The sequence below is a fragment of the Hypanus sabinus genome, chromosome 11, assembly GCF_030144855.1.
Source record: "Hypanus sabinus isolate sHypSab1 chromosome 11, sHypSab1.hap1, whole genome shotgun sequence".
Lineage (NCBI taxonomy): Eukaryota > Metazoa > Chordata > Chondrichthyes > Myliobatiformes > Dasyatidae > Hypanus > Hypanus sabinus.
Window position 1 is genome coordinate 31682722 of NC_082716.1, and position 21335 is coordinate 31704056.

Sequence of the window (21335 nt, forward strand, 5' to 3'; positions counted from 1 at the left end):
TGTCCTGAATAGTGGGAAGTTCACATCTACAGATGTGCTGGGCTGTTCGCAGCACTCTCTGCAGAGTCCTGCGATTGAGGGAAGTACAGTTCCCGTACCAGGCAGTGATGCAGCCAGTCAGGATGCTCTCAATTGTGCCCCTAAGGAAAGGTCTTGGGATTTGGGGGCCCACACCAGACTTCTTCAACTGTCTGAGGTGAGAGAGACACTCTCTGTTGAACATCGACGGCTCCTCGGTGGAGATCATAAAGAGCACCAAATTTCTTGGTGATCACCTGGCAGAGAATCTCACCAGCTCCATAGCAAAGAAAGCCCAGCAACATCTCTACTTTCTGCAAAGGCTGAGAAAAGTCCATCTCCTACCCCCCCCCCCCCCGCCCATCCTCATCACATTCTACAGGGGTTGTATTGAGAGCATCCTGAGCAGCTGCATCACTGCCTGGTTCGGAAATTGCACCATCTCGGATTGCAAGACCCTGCAGCGGACAGTGAGGTCAGCTGAGAAGATCATCGGGGTCTCTCTCCCCGCCATTACAGACACTTACACTGCACGCTGCATCTGCAAAGCAAACAGCTTTAGGAAGTACCCCAGGCACCCCTTATATAAAACTCTTCTCCCTCCTGCCATCTGGGAAAAGGCACCGAAGCATTCAGGCTCTTACGACCAGACTATGTAACAGTTTCTTCCCCAAGTAATCGGAGTTGTCAATACCCAGAGCCTGGACTGACACCAACTTACTGCCCTCTACTGTGCCTATTGTCTTGCTTATTATTTATTGTAATGCCTGCACTGTTTTGTGCACTTTATGCAGTCCTGGATAGGTCTGTAGTCTAGAGTACTTTTTTTTGTCTGTGTTGTTTTCATGTAGTTCAGTGTAGTTTTTGTACTGTTTCATGTAGCACCATGGTCCTGAAAAACGTTGTCTCGTTCTTACTGTGTACTGTACCAGCAGTTATGGTCGAAATGACAATAAAAAGTGACTTGACTTGACTTGGTGTGCCTTTTTCACCACACAGCCAGTATGTACAAACCACATGAGATCCTCGGTCATGTTTATGCCGAGGAAATTCAAGCCGTTCACCCTCCCAACCCCAGATCCATTGATGTCAATAGGGGTTAGCCTGTCTCCATTCCTCCTGTAGTCCACAACCAGCTCCTTTGTTTTTAAGACCTTGAGGGAGAGGTTGTTTTCTTGATGCCACTGTGTCAGGTCGATGACTTCTCTGTAGAGAGCCCCATCATTATTTGAAGAAGGGGCAAAAGTGAAAGAAGACAGGCCTCCAGCGAAAGGGCATACATGCAGTTGGAGTGAACTAGATTTGGAGACATTGACCTGACATAGCTCTCTCTTTACAGTATTTCAACTATTGCCTATTTTCACACCAGATATAACTTCCTACCATGCCTTGGCTTTCCAGCAACGGTATTTGATTTCTTCCTCTATTAGATATCCTAGCTAAATGCCCCACATTTTACTGTAAAACACTTCAAATAATACCGAAGTGAAAAGCACCGGAAAATCGACGCATGGTGAAAGGGTGCATACAAAGTAATATGTCACCTCGACAATGATTGTACGCCCCTCCCCTTTTTTGCTTGCTATCTTGCTAAAGAGTTAAATTAAAACGCAGGTAAAACATTGCAGCTTAAAAAAAACGTTCTAAATAACAATGCAACAGTTTCTTATCATCTATCCCGTTTATTACATAAAGTTAATCCAGCGAATACAAAAACCATCCTCCAAACTTTGGAAAGTTTCACTATTTCTCCAGTTCGTCCCTGCTATGAAAACTGAGAGATGGACACGAGAATGTTTACAGATGCTGGAAACCCAAAGGAAGACACACAAAATGCTGGAGGAACTCAGCAGGTCAGACTACACACATGGAAATGAATAAACAGTGAACGTTTCGAGCCGAGACCCTTCTTCAGGATTAAAAAGAAGAGGGAAGACGCCAGAAAGTGAGATATAGATATCAACTTTAAAAATGCATCTGACAAAAGTATAAACTCTAAACGAGAACCTCTTTACAACAGTGACAACGTCGATTCCCGACCCTCAGTACATTTCACTTTGCCCCAATGAATTACAGCAGAACCCAGCGCAGTAACGTCATAACAACGATTTCGACCTTTGACCTGGTGGACGCAAATGTGATTGGTTTGAAGTTTAAAGCGCCTTGCTTTGATTGGCTCAATTCACGCCGGGCAATTTGAAAAATTTGAAAAAAGTGGATGCCGTGGGGACAAATAAATGCATATCTACATTGGGGTATATTGTAAGAAGTTAGGGTAGGGAGAAGGTAAGTGAATTCTCATTTATAAACTTGAGACTTTCTATGTTGCAACGGCAAAGAAACGTTTGCTGCTCTTGAGATCTGCTGGTTGATGGAGTGAAGCTGACACGAGTCTGAGAGGAGGGAGAAAGACGAGAAGAAACTACCCTGCGTGTATACAGTCACCTAAATCTACAGACTGCAGGTGAACTAGAAATAGGAATGAAACTTAGAAACCAATTCAGATTCAGGAAGTAATTTTCAGACGGTAGAATGTCTGTCATGTTAATTACTTCCATTCCCTTGATCAGGCTTCCCTTATCAATCACTTAGTTATTTAAACACTCGTTCACGCTTACTCTAACAATTTTAGACCTTTCCCCCGTCCGTCTTCGCCATTATAATTCCCGTTGTACTAGTGTTATTAGGATATTTTCCATTCCTGAATGGAAAATGAGAAATGTGGTTTGATCTACTCTAACAATAAATGTTACAGGAATAATGTGCAGTTTGGGCTGTAATCTGGCAGCGTTGGAGATTGTAGCTCCTTCCTGACGCTGTGGAGTTTCCACGTACTCCCACTTACTATGTGGCTTTCCTCTGTGATGGATATTCGCTTCTTGGCCAGTAGACTCCATTCGCTTGTTTGTTAGCTAACCGTGCTTTCAAAACACAGTATCTGCCATTTCTAGGATCACAAACAGATTTAAGTAAACTTCTAGCTACCAGTTGTTCGACTTCTGGTCGCAAAGGGAAGTCAATCTTCAGCACTAGTCAGTCTTCAGTATTTAGTTTTAAAAAAGGGGTTATCTAAAATCCAACTTTGCAAACAGGTTTTGTGACTAGTAGACATTCTGTTTGGGAGAAGTAAGGTTTGGCTTAATACACTTGCTTTATTACTCCCTATGTGCAGAACAAGACAAAGATTCCTTAATTTAGGTTGATCCAAACAGACAAGCTGACTCTTAAGTTGTTTGGTTCAAAGAAGCTTGCGCAACAGATGGATAATATTATTTAGCATATCAATAACTTTGTGTTTACATTTGGGACGTTTTACATTCTCAAGGAAGTTAGCTTTACAGCATTAATGGTAGGTAGCTGAAGAACTATGACTCCAAAATGCTTTTAGGCTGTGTTGGAAGGACATCTGAGGAAACATCGTATGCGTATGAAGTTACTGAAGTGGTAGAGAAAGGGTATAAATATGGTGAGAAATTCAGGTTTATTAGGAGTGGTTGAAGTTCATCAAGAAGAATGATAGGAAGGTGGGGTAAGTAGAATCCATTCCTTTCAGCAACAGGTGACTTGCTAGTATTTTCAATTTGTAGGAATTGTACCTGTGTTTTTGAAATCCTCTGAGTTTAAGAAATGCTTTGTGTTTTAGAAACAGTTTCTAATTGGGAAACAAACTTTAAGATAGAACTCCTTTGTGAGTTTTAAATGAGCTTTGAGAAGGTGTCAATTCAAATGTGTATCACTGAAAATAAATGAACTGTGTTTTAAGCATTTTGTTAGTTGGAAATATTGTCTCCTTAGTAAGCAGGAGGGACCCACTGCTCAAACGGTGGGTATTGGCAGCTAAAACTCACCATGGCGAATAAACAGGGAAGTAAACTGGTCTTTGAAGATTGGGTAGTTACAGTATTATCTCCCTTTGGTTAGTGTATTTGTGGCTATTTATATCCAGTAAGGCTTAAGATCTTTGAGTTTAGAGCCTTCAGCAAATGCCATCACACCCAATACCATCACACCTCTGTATTCCTGTTTTCCTTCTGCTTCTCAAAAGCACGTAGGTTGGCTGGTTCAATGATCACTATGAATTGTCCCTAGTGTATAGAATCTGATGGGTGTTCATAGGGATGTGTGGGGTTTAACACAGGATTAGTGTAAATGGCTCAAATATGGTTTTGTACACGCAGTAGGCCAAAGAACCTGTTTTCCTGCTGTAACTCTCTATGATCTGGTAACTGTTTTATTTCTAATTTCTGCAGCTTTTCTCTTTGGAGGAGTAGCATGTTCCCTACTTCAGGTGTGGAGGTCCAGTGCAGTGTCACAATGGAATACCTCGATCAGGCTGGCCAAGCTACCAAACGCAAAAATATCCGTAATGCCAGTGTTGCCCTTGGGCGCAATGAGTTTCGAGAGATTGCTCTTCTTGTGAATGATGGGAAGTTGTCACAGACTTTTGTCTTGCGTGAAATCCAGCTTTTTACCCGCTTCATTCGGGATGGGAAGAGTACTGTCAAGTTGATTCCTGAAAATATTCAGATACTAATTTCGAACTGCCCACCAGACAAACTGAAAATACTTTTCAAAACATTATCCATTAAATATGCTGCGGAGAAGAAGATCAGCAAGCCAGTCAGTGATCGGACACGGCTGCTCTCCACCCTTCCACGCACTTTTGACACAATTAGCCCTGTGCAGGTGCAGGACATTGAAAGAGCGAATAAGCTTCCATTGCAAAGCAATGTGCAGTCACCAACTTCTACAAAAGGACTGAAGAATCAAATAGGTAACACTGGTCCAAACAAGCAGATCAAGCGGTCAAGGACCAATACGTCAGAAAACTGTCTGGTTTGTAATTTTTTCCTCCTCATTTCTTTTACGCAGAAAATAATAGTATGCTCCCGGGGTGGTGGTGAAGTGGTGTCAATTAAGAGGTGTTTGGACAGGCACATGAACATACAGGGAATGGAAAGATATGGATCATGTGCAGGCAGATAAGTTGACATAGTCATTGTGGGCCAAAGGGCCTGTGGTTGTGCATTACATTTCTATGTTCTGTTTTTGATTTCAGGACAAAATGCTATGAGGAATACATAAAGATGGTCGACTGGATGAGAGATGTGGGAGCTTTGGTGTATTATAGTGCTTTCTCATGCCAGGTTGATTGTCAACAAATGGGTTTCGATCAAATTGAATGTTTCTTTTGCTGAGGAGAAAGGATTTGTATAGTCTCCCTTTGTGGCTCCCATGTATCTGTCTCCTCATAATTGTAAGTGGGGCTGCATTGACGGTTTGCCCATCTACCTTGTTCAAAGTAAATTTATTGTCAAAGTACACGTCACCATATACGATCCTGCGATTTGTTTTCTCATGGGCATACACAGTAAATTCAAGAAATGTAATAGAATCAATGAAGGGCCTCAACTACGCGATATGCAAAAGACAACAAACTGCAAATACAAAGAGGAAAAAATGTAGTAGTGGTAGTAGTAGTAATAATAATAATAAATAAGCATTAAATGTTGAGAACATGAGATGAAGAGACCTTGGAAGTAAGTTAATGCGCTGTGGGAACAGTTCAGTGATGGGGCAAGTGAAGTTATCCCCACTGGTTCAAGAGCCTGATGGTAGAGGGATAATAATTGTTCCTCAACCTGATGGTGTGTGGGTCCTGAGGCTCCTGTATCTTATTCTTGCAACAGTGAGAGAAAGCATAGCCTGGGTGGTGCTTTCCTGCAACAGTGGCTCAATGGTGGGGTGAGCTTTACCTCTGATGGACTGAGCTGTATCCATGACTGTAGGGCTTTCCCTTCAAGGGCAATGGTGTTTCCATACCAGACCTCTCAAAACACAGTGTACAAAAAAAAGCTGGATGAACTCAGCTGGTCGGGCAGCATCTGTTGAAAGAAGCAGTCAACGTTTCGGGTCGAATCCCTTCGTCGGGACTAAAGGTGGGGGGAGGGTGGAAAACCAATCAGAGGAAAGATCAGGGGGGGGAGGGGAAGCAGGGAGGGGATAGGCAGGAGAGGTGAAGAAGGAATCTAAGGGGAAAGCACTATGGGTAGTAGAAGAAGGCAGAGTCATGAGAGGTGATAGGCAGCTAGAAGAGGAGACGAGTGAAGGTGGGATGGGGGAAGGGAGAGGAAGGGAATTACCGGAAGTTGGAGAATTCGATGTTCATACCATGTCCCTCCCTCTCCCTTCCCCCATCCCACCTTCACTCTCTCCTCTTCTAGCTGCCTATCACCTCTCTCATGACTCTGCCTTCTTCTACTACCCATGGTGCTTTCCTCTTCGATTCCTTCTTCACCTCTCCTGACTATCCCCTCCCTGCTTCCCCTCCCCACCGCTTGATCTTTCCTCTGATTGGTTTTCCACCCTCCCCCCACCTTCTTTATAGGGTCCCTGCCCCCTCTTTCTTTAGTTCTGATGAAGGGTCTCGACCCGAAACGTTGACTGCTTCTTTCAAAGGATGCTGCCCGACCTGCTGAGTTCATCCAGCAATTTTGTATGTCTTGATTTGACTACAGTATCTGCAGTGTACTTCGTGTTCACGGTGGATGTAAGCGATACTGCATGATAGTTATTTGAGGCAGGATAGTTTTCTTCTTGGGCACCAGCATAATTGAATTCTGCTTGAAGCAGATGGATATCTGAAACTGCTGAATTGAGAGGTTAAAGATATTGGAGAACACTGCAGCTAATTGATAACAGACTCAGCCAGGTACCCTGCCTGAGTTGGATGCCTTCCATAAGTTCACCCTCCTGAAGGAAGGATGCTGTCATGACTGAAATCACAGGGTCACTAGGGGCTGTGGGAGTTTAGGAAGGGTCCTCCAAGTTTTGACAGTCAAAGCATGCGCAGAAGGCACTGAGCTCATCTGGGAGCGAAGCCCGTTGACACCTACGTCATTTGCTTTCACTTTGTAAGAGGTAATAGCGTTCAAGTTCTGTTACAGCTGTTGAGCATCCTTCAATGATTCAAGTTTAGTCTAGAATGGACTTCACTTGTGAGATGGCATTGTGGAGATAGTACCTGGACCTCTTGAATATGATTTGGTCACCAGACCTGAATCCCACTGAACTGATGCTCAGCAGATTGCAGATCTCATGGTTCATCCAGGGCTTCTGGTTGGGCAAAACTCAGTGATGTGGAGACACACTTGTCTATGCCTGTTTTTATAAAGTTTTATAAATTATTCATTCTGGAACTGCAGATAGATGGGAAATAACTTTTAAAACTTAATTTATTCTTTAATAGAAAGGCTGTTTATCTTTTGATGATTAGCCAGCAGGCCCTAATGTGGACTAATCATACCAGTTTTGACTAGATTTAAAATCAACCTATTATTATATTTAAAAGCTGAGGCTTTTACACATGTACTGAGAGCATAGTAGGTTGAACAAACTATATTTATTTTCTTACTCGTATAATCATTCTGATTGAAATGTGCTGGAATGGCCAGGAACCAGATCAGCCCTAGACTGCCTCTTCTTTTACATAAGAATTCACTTTACCCCTCATATGCTTTGATGCTTATAACAAACATGAATCTATCAACTGTGATTTTTGAAGAGCTTGCTGATCCTACCTTTCAGAGCATTTAATATTTATCATTTGGAAGAAAATTACTGTATAGTGTCCCTTTATCCAATGAACGTGCCCATTTTGGCCTGGGGGTTGGACTCAGCATCTCCCTCTGCTGTAAACTCAGTTGACTCTGTGTGGCCCAAGTTGAGCTGGTAGTTAAGTGAATATCTAGTATTCGACGGCTTCTCTTAAATATTGGAGTGCATCAGAGACAGAGGTCACCGACAGGTAAAATCTTATGGTGTTGCTAGCTGGCCTACAGTTCATCTAGACTCAACGGGCAAGAAACTTCTTCACACAGTTGTACATCGGCTTAATCTGAAGTAGGACGATTTTGTACACCTTTCTAGGTGCTTTAGCACCCAATGGGAAATTTATATTAGTTCTTGCAACAGATGATCGCACAGTAGATGTTGCTTTCATTGAGAATTGGATTTTCTTTGCAGTTTCACCATTTTTTTTTTCTGAGAAAACTGCAAGTGATGTCAATTCTGTAATACCAAAGTAAATGACCAATCTCATTCTTTGACTTTGCCTGTCTGAAATATGACGTGCTTACAGACCAATTAACTTTCATTAACCCGGCTTTCCCTTTAACAGTAATATTTAAGGGACTAATATTCAAACTGCATTCTATTTTTTTGTCACTATGACCAGGGATCTCCTGCAATATCAGTTATTGCTCTGCAGTTCTGATGTTGCAGGACCACTGTTACTGCAGCGCTTGGACCACGTTGATCTTACAGGTCAGGTCATGGACACTTCCCATTTCCTAGCCTTGGAATTGTTGCAGTCTGCTGCTGCTGCTGATCTATCACCTCTCACAGTTTGCTTCTTGTGCTTTGAGGAGATCACATAAACTCCATACATGATGAGAAACTATTTCATCTACGTTTTCATCTGGAGCAGACATGGTGGGCAGGGCAACCACCCGAATTGTAGTCTCCACCAAACTGCTCACTTTCATAGATTGCAACCACATTGTATTATCCCTGTAAATCCTAGCGATTTCCAGGAGCTGGATTCCTGAGTGTCTTTGTGTGCTCTGTATTCAATAGAAGTACCTTCTGTGGGTACCATTCTTCAGCTTTTCTAGGTCTTTCAGAAAATCTATGAGCAACCTCTTGCTCTGCTCCTGTTACTGCAGAATCAGGCATCTCAGCAGCTGCTTTAGGTACACCCATTTAACAGCTGCTTGCTAACATTGAAACTGCTAGTTTAAATGCAGATAGTTACAATATTTTGTAATAGGTCCATGTGGCAGCACCTCACAAACTGGCAACAGTATAATGTTACACAGAGAAACTCAGTGTGAGCCACGTGGTTGAAGGTGAAGCTGTCTGATGCCACTAAAAACAATGTTGGAATACTGGCAATAATGCTTTAGCACTATAATAAATTTCTAGCCCTATTTTAGTGTTAATAATAGACGGCTCATAATAAGTAAATCATTGCTCTCTATCTTTTAAGTCTTGCCATTCCATGCCATGTACAAAGAAGCAAATTGCTCTAGCAGCACAATTTAGTCGTTGAGGTTAAGTGCTTTGCCATTTTGAAAAGCGCACAATTGTTCTTTTATCAGCATATTAATTTTAATGTAAAATGTAGAAAGAGCGAGAGCTCTGATTTTTCCCATGTCTGAAGTGGAAATGCTTAATGCTGGTCCTTCAAACAAAATATTTGATGATCATTTCTTGGCCATGGACCATTCCTTGCCAGCATAACATCTCCACTCTCCCTCTTTGCAATGCAAAATTATATGATGTGTAATAGAATTGCAACTTGATAAAGCATTTGCTGTCTCTGAGGGTTTGCCGACAAGTATCTGGATAACTCGAGCTTATTATATTTGGTGAGTGGGTGAAGAGAGGATGGGGCTAGGCAATTCGAAAAATCCTTTAAATGTTGTATGCTGTTCTGTTGCAGAATACAGAACTGAAACCCACCAAAAAGCCCATCTTGTCAATGCCAGTGGGAAGGAGGCTCTCAAAGGAACAGTCACACGTCCTTGCCATGGTTCTTAAAGGAAAGAATGTCTTCTTCACTGGAAGTGCTGGTAATTTAATGGGTGTAGAGGCAGACTTTTTACTTACAAAAAACATTGTGATTCTCAAATCATGGTTGTGAGTTTGAATAAATGAAAGATCAAGATTTTACTTATAGGGCTAGGGAGAGATAGCCTGGAAATGTTGAGGTTATTCGGAGTGCAAATATCATCAAATGCATTACTGAAGATAATTTTATTCCCTCCTCTAGTCTCTTTCCAGCTGAATTAGCATTTTCCTGACTGGAATCTGTCAAATGAAGAATAGTGTAGACTAGAGACTGGGGTGGGAGTGTTGTTGGCAGAGATCTGAAATCCAGGCTAAGCTTATTCTTTTCCCTGTTGTCTGTGAGGAAAGATTGTAAAATAAATTACAGATGTTGTCTTGTGCTGAGCTGCCTCATAACCACAGTGACTGGATTCATTTCTGACTTCCAGCGTTCTCTGTGTGGAGTTAGCAAACTTCCTTGTGACCCACCACAAGGATGTGCACATCGGTAGATTAATAGATCAGTATTGCCCCTAGTAAATAGGTGGGAAATAAGATCTGGGGTGAGCTGATGGAAATGCAGGGAAAGTGGGCTGCAGAAACAGCTAATGGGGGAATGGGGATTGCACTGTGAGCCAGTGTTGATTTGATGTTCAATAGCCTACCTTAAAGAAATACGAAATATCAAAGAATATGGAATATTGTCATTACAGATTTGTAATCCAAATATGTAGTCCAAATATCTTATACTTGACTAATTTTAACAAGTGAAGCTCTGTAAATGGAAGTGCTGCACAGAAATGAAGATAGTTGATTAGAAACATAGAAAACACACAGCACAATACAGGCCCTTCGGCCCACTAAGCTGTGCCCAGCATGGCCCTACCTTAGAACTACCTAGGCTTTACCCATAGCCCTCTTTTTCTGAGCACCATGTAGCTATCCAGGAGTCTCTTAAAAGACCCTATCGAATCTGCCTCCACCACCACCGCTGACAGCCCATTCCATGCACTCACCACTCTGGGTATATTTTTTTTAAAAACTTACACCTACTGTACCTACTTCCAAGCACCTTAAAACTATGCCCTCTCATACTAACCATTTCAGGTCTGGGAAAAAGCCTCTAACTATCCACACGATCAATGCCTCTCATTATCTTGTACACCTCTATCAAGTCACCTCTCATCCTCCATCGCTCCAAGGAGAAAAGGCCGAGTTCACTCAACCTATTCTCATAAGGCATGCTCCCCAATCCAGGCAACATCCTTGTAAATCTCCTCTGCACCCTTTCTATGGTTTCCACGTCCTTCCTATAGTGAGGCGACCAGAACTGAGCACAGTACTCCAAGTGGGGTCTGACCAGGGTCCTATATAGCTGCAACATTACCTCTGGCTCTTAAACTCAATCCCACGGTTGATGAAGGTCAATGCAATGTATGCCTTCTTAACCACAGAGTCAACCTACGTAGCAGCTTTGAGTGTCCTGTGGACTCAGACCCCAAGATCCCTCTGATCTGCCACACAGCCAAGAGTAATGAACTCTTTAATGCATTAATGCTATATTCTGCCAAAATATTTGACTTTTCAAAATAACCACCTCACACTTATCTGGGTTGAACTCCATCTGCCACTTCTCAGCCCAGTTTTGCATCCTCTCAATGTCCCGTTGTAACCTCTGACAGCCCTCCGCACTATACACAATACCTCCAACCTTTGTGTCATCAGCAAATTTGCTAACCCATCCCTCCACTTCCTCACCCAGGTCATTTATAAAAATTACCAAGAGTAGGGCTCCCAGATCAGATCCCTGAGGCTCACCACTGGTCACCTGTTTCTTGTAAGGTTGGATCTCAGGCAAGAACCAGAACCGACAAGGTTTCCTAACTTTTTTTTTTAACATTTTGGATAATATTTCACTGTTTCATCCCACAGAATGTAAATGAATTTGTACTTTTCCAACCATTGTTTTTTTAATATTTTGCTCAAGGTACCGGGAAATCTTTCTTACTGAAGAGGATTGTGGGAGCATTGCCACCGAAGTGTACGTATACCACTGCCAGTACTGGGGTGGCTGCCTGCCATATTGGAGGCACAACGCTTCATGCATTTGCAGGTCAGTTGTGCACCATCATATGTGGTAAAAAACAAGTAAAGGATCAGGACGGAGGAAATATAAACCAAAAATTTTGCCACAGGAGTACATTTCATAAACATGAAAAATCACGCAGAGGAACTTCCTTCTATCACACCCTATGAATAAGTTAGTGCTCATTGTTTTCATAAGCATAGTTTCTTCGACTGATTTTTTGTTTTGGTCCACTGAAATAAATTTTCATCTTCTGGAGAGGTTTAGAGTCCTCATTTATTAATGTGACTTTTTCTTGTATCTTCAAATTTTTGATTATCACTCCAGCTATTACTGTGATTCAAACACTTATCCATTTGAAAGTCAGTCTGTTCAATCTCCTCCTCCCAAATGAATGGGAGCTCCAGCTAAAAGTGAAATGACAAATGTGGCATTTCCTTATTATTCCCCAAAACTAATTGTAGTTCCATGGCAGCTGGCAATTGGTAAATAAAATTTAGTAGAAGTATGAAGTGGTTATGTTTCAATAGGAAAAATAAGCAGAATCTTTATGAAATAACTAGTATAATATTAAAAGGTGTGCAGCAGCAAAGGGGATGCTAAACTTCTAATATGGTAAGATTCTCCATGCAAAAAATGGGCTCTTTGACTTATTTGATAGATATTGGTATATTAATCATTAATAAGTAAGGAAGTCTAGATAATCCTTGGGCCTTAGTTAACCTGCTGTATTCAGTTTTGGGCAACAGACTTTGGGGCAGATGTCAAGATTCTGGGTTGAATCCTGATTAATTTATTATAATATTACTTGGGATTAGCAGTTTCAGTTCTCTGAAGACGTTAGCGTACTCTTTCTTAGGGTACTTATTGTCCATTATGCTGTTGGCATTTAGGACAGCAATGAAGGTCCTCCATCTCTGGTGGTTGTCAAGAGCTACCACCTTCATGTCAGTAACTTCCTGTCAGTTTTCACTATTGCCAGTCATGCAAGTCCTGGATGGAGACTCAGGAATACCATCACACTCAGATGTAGAATGATCTTCATTGCAGTTTCCATAGTTTTACTAGTCAGGGTTGTTAGCCCTGAGCTGAACCCCCAAACCTTTAGGACCAGTGGACCACTCTTAGTCTGGCCTCTAACCTTTGACCTGTTTGGCATGGGTGACTCTACAAAGAGCCAAAACAGAAAGCTCTGACTCCAGCCAACAGCTCTCCAGGTCACTGAAGCACTCAAGTCTCCAAGTCACGACAAGGTTGTGATCCCCTTGGAGCCTTTCTCGGGGTACAGAATACAGAAAGGAGATCAGTTAAAATTCTTTACTCTAAGGAGAAGCAGCCTTACTTCTCTAGTCTCTCCAGAGAACTGAAAATCCTGATTATTCGGCTATTCTCATTTTCAAACCATGAATGCCTATGGAGAGTAGTTGTGCTGACTTAATTTCACTGTAAACGGTCAGAAGAAGAAGACACCAATTTAAGCTAACTGACAAAGGAATCTTAGCGAGCACGAACAGAACATTTATTTTCCAGACCTGTTTGAGCGGTTTGTAAATGGTTCTGGCTACACATTCAGGGGTAACCTTTAGAAAAGAAAATTGGAAAAATACTTGAAAACAAGAAACCTACAGGTGAAGACTTGGGAATAGACTAATTAGTTTACTGCAGTAGAAAAACTGAAGCAGGCATGGCTGTCTTTGATATTATTCCAACTGTTACCTCCACTTTGTTCCAGCTGTTACTATTCATTTCATTGCATTTCCAATTATAATAAGCTCAAATGTATCAGAAAATTTTGCCTTGGGGGAAGGGGATCAATAATCAGAGGTCGCCATCCACATCAACACTAATGACATAAGTAATAAAAGATTGTGATCCTACAGACTGATTGTAAGAAGTTAGGAAAGAAATTAATAACCAGGATTTGAAAGATGATGATCCCTGGCAGAAGCTTCAAAAACTGAAGGATCTAGATTGAAGGTAACTAACAGGGAACCAGAAATTAATGTTTTTCTTTTTAATGCGTGTTTGCATCGTCTGGGTCTAGAATATGTTATCAAGGAGAATTATGCAGGCAGATGCAATAAGTAATAGAAAGAAATAGACTCTGGGAAGATGATGGTGGAACGGGGTTAGCTGGATACTGTTGTATGAGCCAGTATTGATTCTGGACTGAACAGATTCAGACAGTCTTTCTGAGAATACCATCTATGAAAATCACAAATGAGGGGGGTAAAAATATTGATAATTTATCAATGTACTGTATATAGAAACTAAATCAAATCACTGGATTTAGTAAATGGAACAATTTCACGCTGCTGAGTATGTATGTATGCACATCTGTCTTGCCCATTGCAAAGTTATATATATTCACTCCTGCACTATTACACCATTTCCAGCAGAGGCTACAGTTAATAGTTTAGTTTAACTAACTCCGCAGATCCAAGTATTCTAATATCTTTATTGCCCTTTAGTTAAGTTTTCAACACTCTTACCTTATGATGAATTGTGATTTAGGGAACCAATTTTGATTAAAATATGATTTTGCTTTTCAATTAGTTACAACAAGTTAATGGGAAGGCCTTCCTATTATGGGCTCATGAGGGTTTGGTGATTACCACATGATCAGACACTTCTTTACTAGTTTAATTATGAAAGGCATTTCTGAGGTAACTGGCAATTTCCTAAACATTTCAATTGTATTACACAATAAAAATAACAATCCTAATGAACTGAGATGTCAATGTCAGATGAAGAGTGGTCATCGATTTGACTCGCTTAGAATTTCACATGTTTTCTGCTATATTTCAAATTGTTCATACTAGCTAAAGTGGAAGATATTTACTTGCCAATTTGAGATTCAGTTATTGAGAAAGCAGAATTCGATGCCATGCTTCCCAAAGTATACAACAGATTTTGGATCTATTGTGTCTACAGGGATTGGATCAGGAAAAGCTTCTCTGCAACAATGTGTAGAGTTGGCTCAAAGACCCGGGATCCTCAGTCAATGGATAAATTGCAAGCACCTTATCATAGATGAAATCTCGATGATAGAAGGAGAATTCTTCGACAAGCTTGAAGCTGTGGCGAGGTATGTCATACAGTTAAAAGGGGCATACTATGTGTCTCTCATTTCTCTCTGGTCTTGTAAAAAGGATACTGATCTGTAATGGTGACAATTCAAAGGTGTGTGACTATCTGACTGATAAATATAGTCCACCTTCCTTCTGAGAAAGTACCCAGTCTTTCATTGTACTTTCACACAGTAGCACAGGAGATCAATTTTGTATATCAGTTGGATGTTCACCACTAATGCCCCCATTACACTTTGTTATTTTACTTGTTAATCATCACACCAAGGTGCTTGTTATGCATATAATTTACTTAGTTTCTGACTACTATTATTTGTTAATAATGATATCTGTGCTCTTTCAAATATATGCAGGGGTTTCTAATAATAACCACTGTTACCTAGGATAAGATATTAGTCTCTCAGCTTCTTTCTGTCCAAGTACATGATGGTTATGCAATTTATCCTACAAGCGTCATAAAAGGCCCAAGTTGGTGAAGTCACCAAAAATATAAGTTAGCTTTCAAACATGCACTGCCTCATTAAGACATACTAAAGATAATATAAATACTTTGCTACTGATTTTAATTCTGCTCCTTTGCTGTCTTAGGCTGAGTAAGATTTAATAACCTTGGCGTTTGTTTCCCCTAGAGATTGAAAAATCCTCAGCGTAACAGACTGCACCTTGCCCCAATTCATCTACTGTCAAAACTATTCTGTTGCCACTTCCAGATTTGATTTTTTGCAGTTCTCTCCTTGTTGGTTTCCTTCACCACCCATTCAAATTCAGGCTTTCCCGAAGTCTCAGGTACCCATGTCCTCCCGTGTCCTCCCTCAAAGTCTACTTCATCCATCATTTTTATCTATTGTTATATGCCTTTACTTCCAATCCTCGAACGACTTTCAATTTGAAATGACCCTCTAGGCATGATCATGGGCCGCCTTTTCTCTGTAACAGGAAAAAATATTTTTCCCTTCCTGTCCCCGATTGCAGCCTCTGTTCTTTAGTCTGGTATTGGTGGTTATAGCTTCAGTCTCCCGGAGCGTGCGTTCCAAAGTTCCTTCCTTTTATTTCCAAGGTCCATTTTCTGCTTTGCAATTCACTTTAACCTTGCCCTTATTTATCCCATCCTAATATTAATTTCTTTGGCTGGTGCCAGGCTTTTTTTTTGACTCTGCCTCTGTTTCACTTCTTGCTGTTGATATATAACTTTAAAATCTATATGATTATCAAATAGTTTATAAATGAATGACATTTATGATATAATATGAAATATATGGTGCTTTCTGTGATGGCTTGTCACCTATCAATAACAAATGGAAATTGTTGATTGTTGCTGATTACTTAAGGACAATAATGCTGTAAAATATTGTAATAACTCCATGATCTTGACTTGCTTTGTGCTGACAACCACTTTTATTTTAGTGGTGATTTTAAAAAATATATTATATATACGCTCAGCAGCTGTTTTTATTAGGTACATCTGTTTGTTAATGCAAGTATCTAACCAGCCAATCATGTGGCAGCAACTCAATGCATAACAGCATGCAGACATGGTCAAGAGTTTCAGTTGTTCAGACCAAACTTCAGAAAGGAGAAGAAATATCTAAGTGGCTTTGACTGTGGAATGATTGTTGGTGTCAGACAAAGTGGTTGGAGTATCTCAGAAACTGCTGACTCCTGGGATTTTCACACATTACAGTCTCTAGGGCAGGGGGGTTCCAACCTTTTCTTCTGTCATGGACCCCAGGTTGAGAAATCTTGCTCTAGAGCCTGACAGAAAACCAGTAAGTGGCAGTTCTGTAGGTGAAAACATTTTGTTTTCTGCAGCTGTGACACGATTTCTGATCAGCAGTGCTGTGCCCCTACCTCTTTTGCCTTCCACCCTGTTCCTTCTGACACATAAGTTCATAAACATGAGTTTATAGAGTTGATGTGGATAGGCTTTTTCCATTGAGAGTAGGGGAGATTCGAACAAGAGGACATGAGTTGAGAGTTAAGGGGCAAAAGTTTAGGGGTAACACGAGGGGGAACTTCTTTACTCGGAGAGCGGTGGCTGTGTGGAACGAGCTTCCAGTAGAAGTGGTAGAGGCAGGTTTGATTTTGTCATTTGAAAAAAAAATTGGATAGGTATATGGACAGGAAAGGAATGGAGGGTTATGGGCTGAGTGCAGGTCGGTGGGACTAGGTGAGAGTAAGTGTTTGACACGGACTAAAAGGGCCGAAGTGGCCTGTTTCTGTGATATGGTTATATGGTTAGTGAGAGAGGTTAGAGGAGAATGGCCAGACTGGTTCATGCTGACAAGAAGGGGAAGGTAATTCAAATAACCATGCACTACAACAGTGGTGGTACAGAAGAGCATCACTAAATACACAACACATCAAACCTTGAAGTGGATGGGCTACAGCAGCAGAAGACCTTGAACAGGAGGTATCATTTTTTAACTAAAACAAAAGTGGGCACAGAGTGTCTCAGCATCCTGAGTTAATTTAATCCAATGTTCATAAATTGTGTTATAATGATTAAGTTCTATTCTCAGGGAGTAGCTCAGTACCTTAGCCTATATTGTTGTTCCCTTTTCCTTTTGCAGGATTGTTCGAAAGTGCAATGAGCCTTTTGGTGGAATCCAGTTGATAGTTTGTGGAGATTTTCTGCAGCTTCCTCCTGTGACTCATGGCAAGGAAAGATATAAGTTTTGCTTCCAGGTAAGAAGTTGAAAATGTTAAACATTTATTTTGAGGCAACCCAGTAATTCTGAGGTAGGTCTGAAGGAAAGAAATTCATTGTCTTCAAGTTTTCCCTGCAGTTCCCAGTGTAATTGAATGTATTTAGGATTGGGCATCAGTCACAGTGCGTCAGTAGTTGCAAAATGTTTAACAGTTCCTGAGAGGATTTCCTTTCCTTTAATGGCCTGGATTCAAAATTATCAATATGCAATGCAAAACAAATTTTACTACTTTAGTAAATATATCACTGCTATTGTCATAATTTGATCGCTATTTTTGAGTTTATCAAACTGGTCAGCATCAGCTGTCTGCAAAAGTCACTCCTTTAATCAATGAAGTTTTGAGGATACTTGCTGCTTATTGATTTTTGTCTGTGACCCAGATTGACTTTGAAATGTAGAAATAAAACAGCTACTTGATGGAAGTGGCAGAGTGTGTGTTGTTTGCTCTATCTAAAATTGGGAAGGGTGGTTCTGATTTATTAGGATTTTGAATGAGGTTGGATATTAAAATAACACCTGGTCACTTACAGCTAAAGGTTTACAAGGATGTTGCTGGGACTTGAGAAACTGAGTTACAGAGATAGGCTGAACAGGTTAGGACTTTATTTCCTGGAGAGTAGAAGAATGAGGGGAGATTTGATAGAGGTGGATAAAATTATGATGGGCATAGATAGAGTGAATGCAAGCAGGCTTTTTCCACTGAGGCCAGGGGAGGTAAAAACCAGAGATCATGGGTTAAGGGTGAAGGGGGAAAAGTTTAAAGGGAACATTAGGGGTGGCTTCTTCACACAGAGAGTGGTGGGAGTGTGGAATGAGTTGCCAGATGAAGTGGTAAATGCGGGCTCACTTTCAACGTTTAAGAAAAACCTGAACAGGTATATGGATGAGGGGTGTATGGAGGGATATGGTCCAGGTGCAGGTCAGTGGAACTAGGCAGAAAAATGGTTCGGCACAGTCAAGAAGGGCCGAAGGGCCTGTTTCTGTGCTGTAATGTTCTATGAAAGTTCTAAAATAATTTATTGCCTTCCATGATGAGAGGACAGACAAAGAAAAGTAGAAGATAGAACAGATGTAGGAACTGCAACCATTGTGGTGGTGGTTTGTAGCCATCTGTCTCAAAGGACAATGGGTGATGATCATCACCACAAGCCTACGGTGGAAGGTATGGAGATCCTAAGATGCCCAGTTGTTAAGATCCCTCACCAGTGTAGTCTAAAGGAAAGCTTATGAAGCAATATGTTTGGCACCAGCTTAGCTGCAGGAGCTGCCAGAAGGATGTTCGATGATATCCAGCTGCCTTAGGGTCTCCACTCTGGATCTGCTGTCTGGATTTACTCCTGTAGCCTTTGTCTCTCCCAAGGCTGCCCACAAGGCAGTGGGGCTATTTACCCATAGCTGGGGATCTGGTTCATGAGCTCTAGGGCATGTCCACATACCATAGTACATCATTTATTTAACAAGTGGGAAGTACTTGGAGAAATAATATTCCTATTTGTTCCATTACTCTGGTTTTGGGAATCTCTGCACAATTAAGTGAAATGTACCTTGTGATTTCTTTAGGCAAAGAGCTGGCACAAATGTATCGAGGTGAACATGGAACTGACAGAGGTGCGAAGGCAAACCGATAAAACATTCATTGCAATGTTACAGGCTATACGGCTTGGGAGGCAAGTACTATTAATCTTAGCATTTACAGCAATAAAAAAGCCTTGTACTTTTAATTTTCAGTAATTAGATATGCCTTTGCGAGCATGTGTGTACATGTGTGTGTGGATGTACAGTGAAAACTTTCACTAAAATACATAAAGGCAGGACAGGTATGGATGATGAATCTGATGGTGTTCAAAGATGTGCAGTGCATGAATTGACTTTCAAAAAATTAGACTTCGCAAACAATAGTCTTTACCTATTCCTAACATTTCCTGTTGTAGTTCTTACTACAGAGTCCAATAAAAGTTAGCAAATTACAGCATTATAAGAAATAGGGCCACGGAATTGGACCAAGAAAGGAATTGGCTCCTTCTCTCATTCCAGAGTAGGAAACAGCAGGCCCTGATTATTTCTGTATTTTTTATTAAAGGAGCAGGGCTGTGATCAAAATTTTAAAAAACATAATTTTGAGGTGAAAGAATACAGCTTCTTGAAATTGTTCTGATTTATTCATTTATAGCTGACTTTCTACCTTAAGTCTAGCTTCCTTCTCAATCACTGTATTCCCTCTATTTCCTAAAAATGTACATTAATCCTGATTTTGGAGCATACAAACAACTGAGAATCCACAGCCCTCTGAAACTACTTTTGAGTGAAGAAATTTACACTTATAAGTACCAATGGCAGAGGTTTTACACTATAGTTCTAAATTCTCCACTAGAGACGTTTGGCGTTTAACTCCACTATTATTTAGATCTGTAAACTGGAGACTCTCTGGATGAGAAGCAGCAGTGGCAGTCTTGGACCTGCAGAGAGCACTCTTGCCTCATTGTCAAAAGCTGTGGGATTAAGAATCACTGTTGATCATTGGTGGAGGAATCAATTATGTTTTTCAAATTGGGATAGGATGTCCTAGAGTGTGCAAGTCATAGTCCAGACCTCAATCCAATTGAGAATTTGTGGCTGGACTTGAAAAGAGCTGTTCACTCAGTGTGGCAGAGCTTGAGCAGTGTTATAAAGAAGAACGGGGAAAAATTGTAGTGTCCAGATGTGCAAAGCTGATAGAGACCTACCTACACAGACTCAAGGCTGTGATTGCTGCTAAAGGTGCAATTACTAAACAGTAATTTGAAGGGGGTGAGAACTATGCAATCAATTATTTTGTGGAGACTAATTTGTTGTTTTTTTTTAAATAAACACCATTAATTTCCAATCCTTTTTGATCAGATGTCCAGATGAAGTTGCAACCCAACTGATCAAGACTGCCATCCAGAAGATAGATCGAGATGGAATTCTAGCTACACGGCTTTGCACACATAAAGATGATGTGGAATTCACCAATGAGAAAAGGCTCCAGCAGTTACCAGGTAAAAAGTGAAGGTCCAGGGTAGATTTCTATGATTGTTCAAGTATAAGTATCTCATGAATGTCCAATATTCAAAACTTTAGTCAATCCTTTTTGACTAAACCCAGTAATTTTCTATTTATGGAACAGTAAGTTTGAAATTGAAACTGGTTGAATTATTCAGAAAATCTCTAATGTGGGTCCTTTTATGATCTGGGGAGCCAACTACAGTGAAGATGAAAGAATTTCCAATCCCCTAATGCTTTACTGTGTGTTGTTCTGTGGACAATAGACAATAGGTGCATAAGTAGACCATTCGGCCTGGCCTGAGCTGTTATTGCACAATATGATGCAAGACAGTTGTGCTTTGTTAAGTTTATTGTTCTTGTGGTCATATTAAAAGAGTCATTGTAAAAATCTGAATCAGCACATAATCCATGACTATATGAATTCTTACACTGAGGCTATGGAAAATCTGTGTTGAAATTCAATTGCTTTCAGAGTGCAGCTTCCAGTTTGTTTTCCTTCATAAGGGGTGGGATGCTTTCGGGCAGAACCCAATTAACCTATTAGCCAGTATGTCTTTGGACTGTGGGAGGCAACCAGAGCACTCAGAGGAAACCTATGTGGTAATGGAGAGAACGTACAAACTTGTAACAGACAGTGGCAGAATTGAGCTCTGAATTCTGACACGCTTGAGCTGTAACTGTGTTGAGATAGGCACTACACGACTGTGATGCCCCAAAATTAAACATGTTTTGCTTGGTTGTAGTTTGCAGTTTTAGATGCAAGATTCAAGATTGTTTAGTCATTTCCTGAATGCAAGG

The 21335-nt window shown here is 40.8% G+C and overlaps 1 protein-coding gene across 1 annotated transcript in view; it reads left to right on the forward strand.

Moving 5' to 3' along the window:
* Nucleotides 1-2231: 2231 nt before the first annotated feature.
* Nucleotides 2232-21335, forward strand: part of pif1 (PIF1 5'-to-3' DNA helicase homolog (S. cerevisiae)) — a 38883-nt gene continuing 19779 nt past the window's right edge. Inside the window, exons 1-8 of the mRNA XM_059983572.1 lie at nt 2232-2304; nt 4269-4854; nt 9524-9653; nt 11618-11743; nt 14651-14804; nt 17376-17490; nt 19074-19180; nt 20391-20530. Coding sequence (XP_059839555.1) covers nt 4291-4854; nt 9524-9653; nt 11618-11743; nt 14651-14804; nt 17376-17490; nt 19074-19180; nt 20391-20530 — 1336 coding nt within the window. The 5' untranslated portion in view covers nt 2232-2304; nt 4269-4290. The remainder of the gene's footprint in view (nt 2305-4268; nt 4855-9523; nt 9654-11617; nt 11744-14650; nt 14805-17375; nt 17491-19073; nt 19181-20390; nt 20531-21335) is intronic.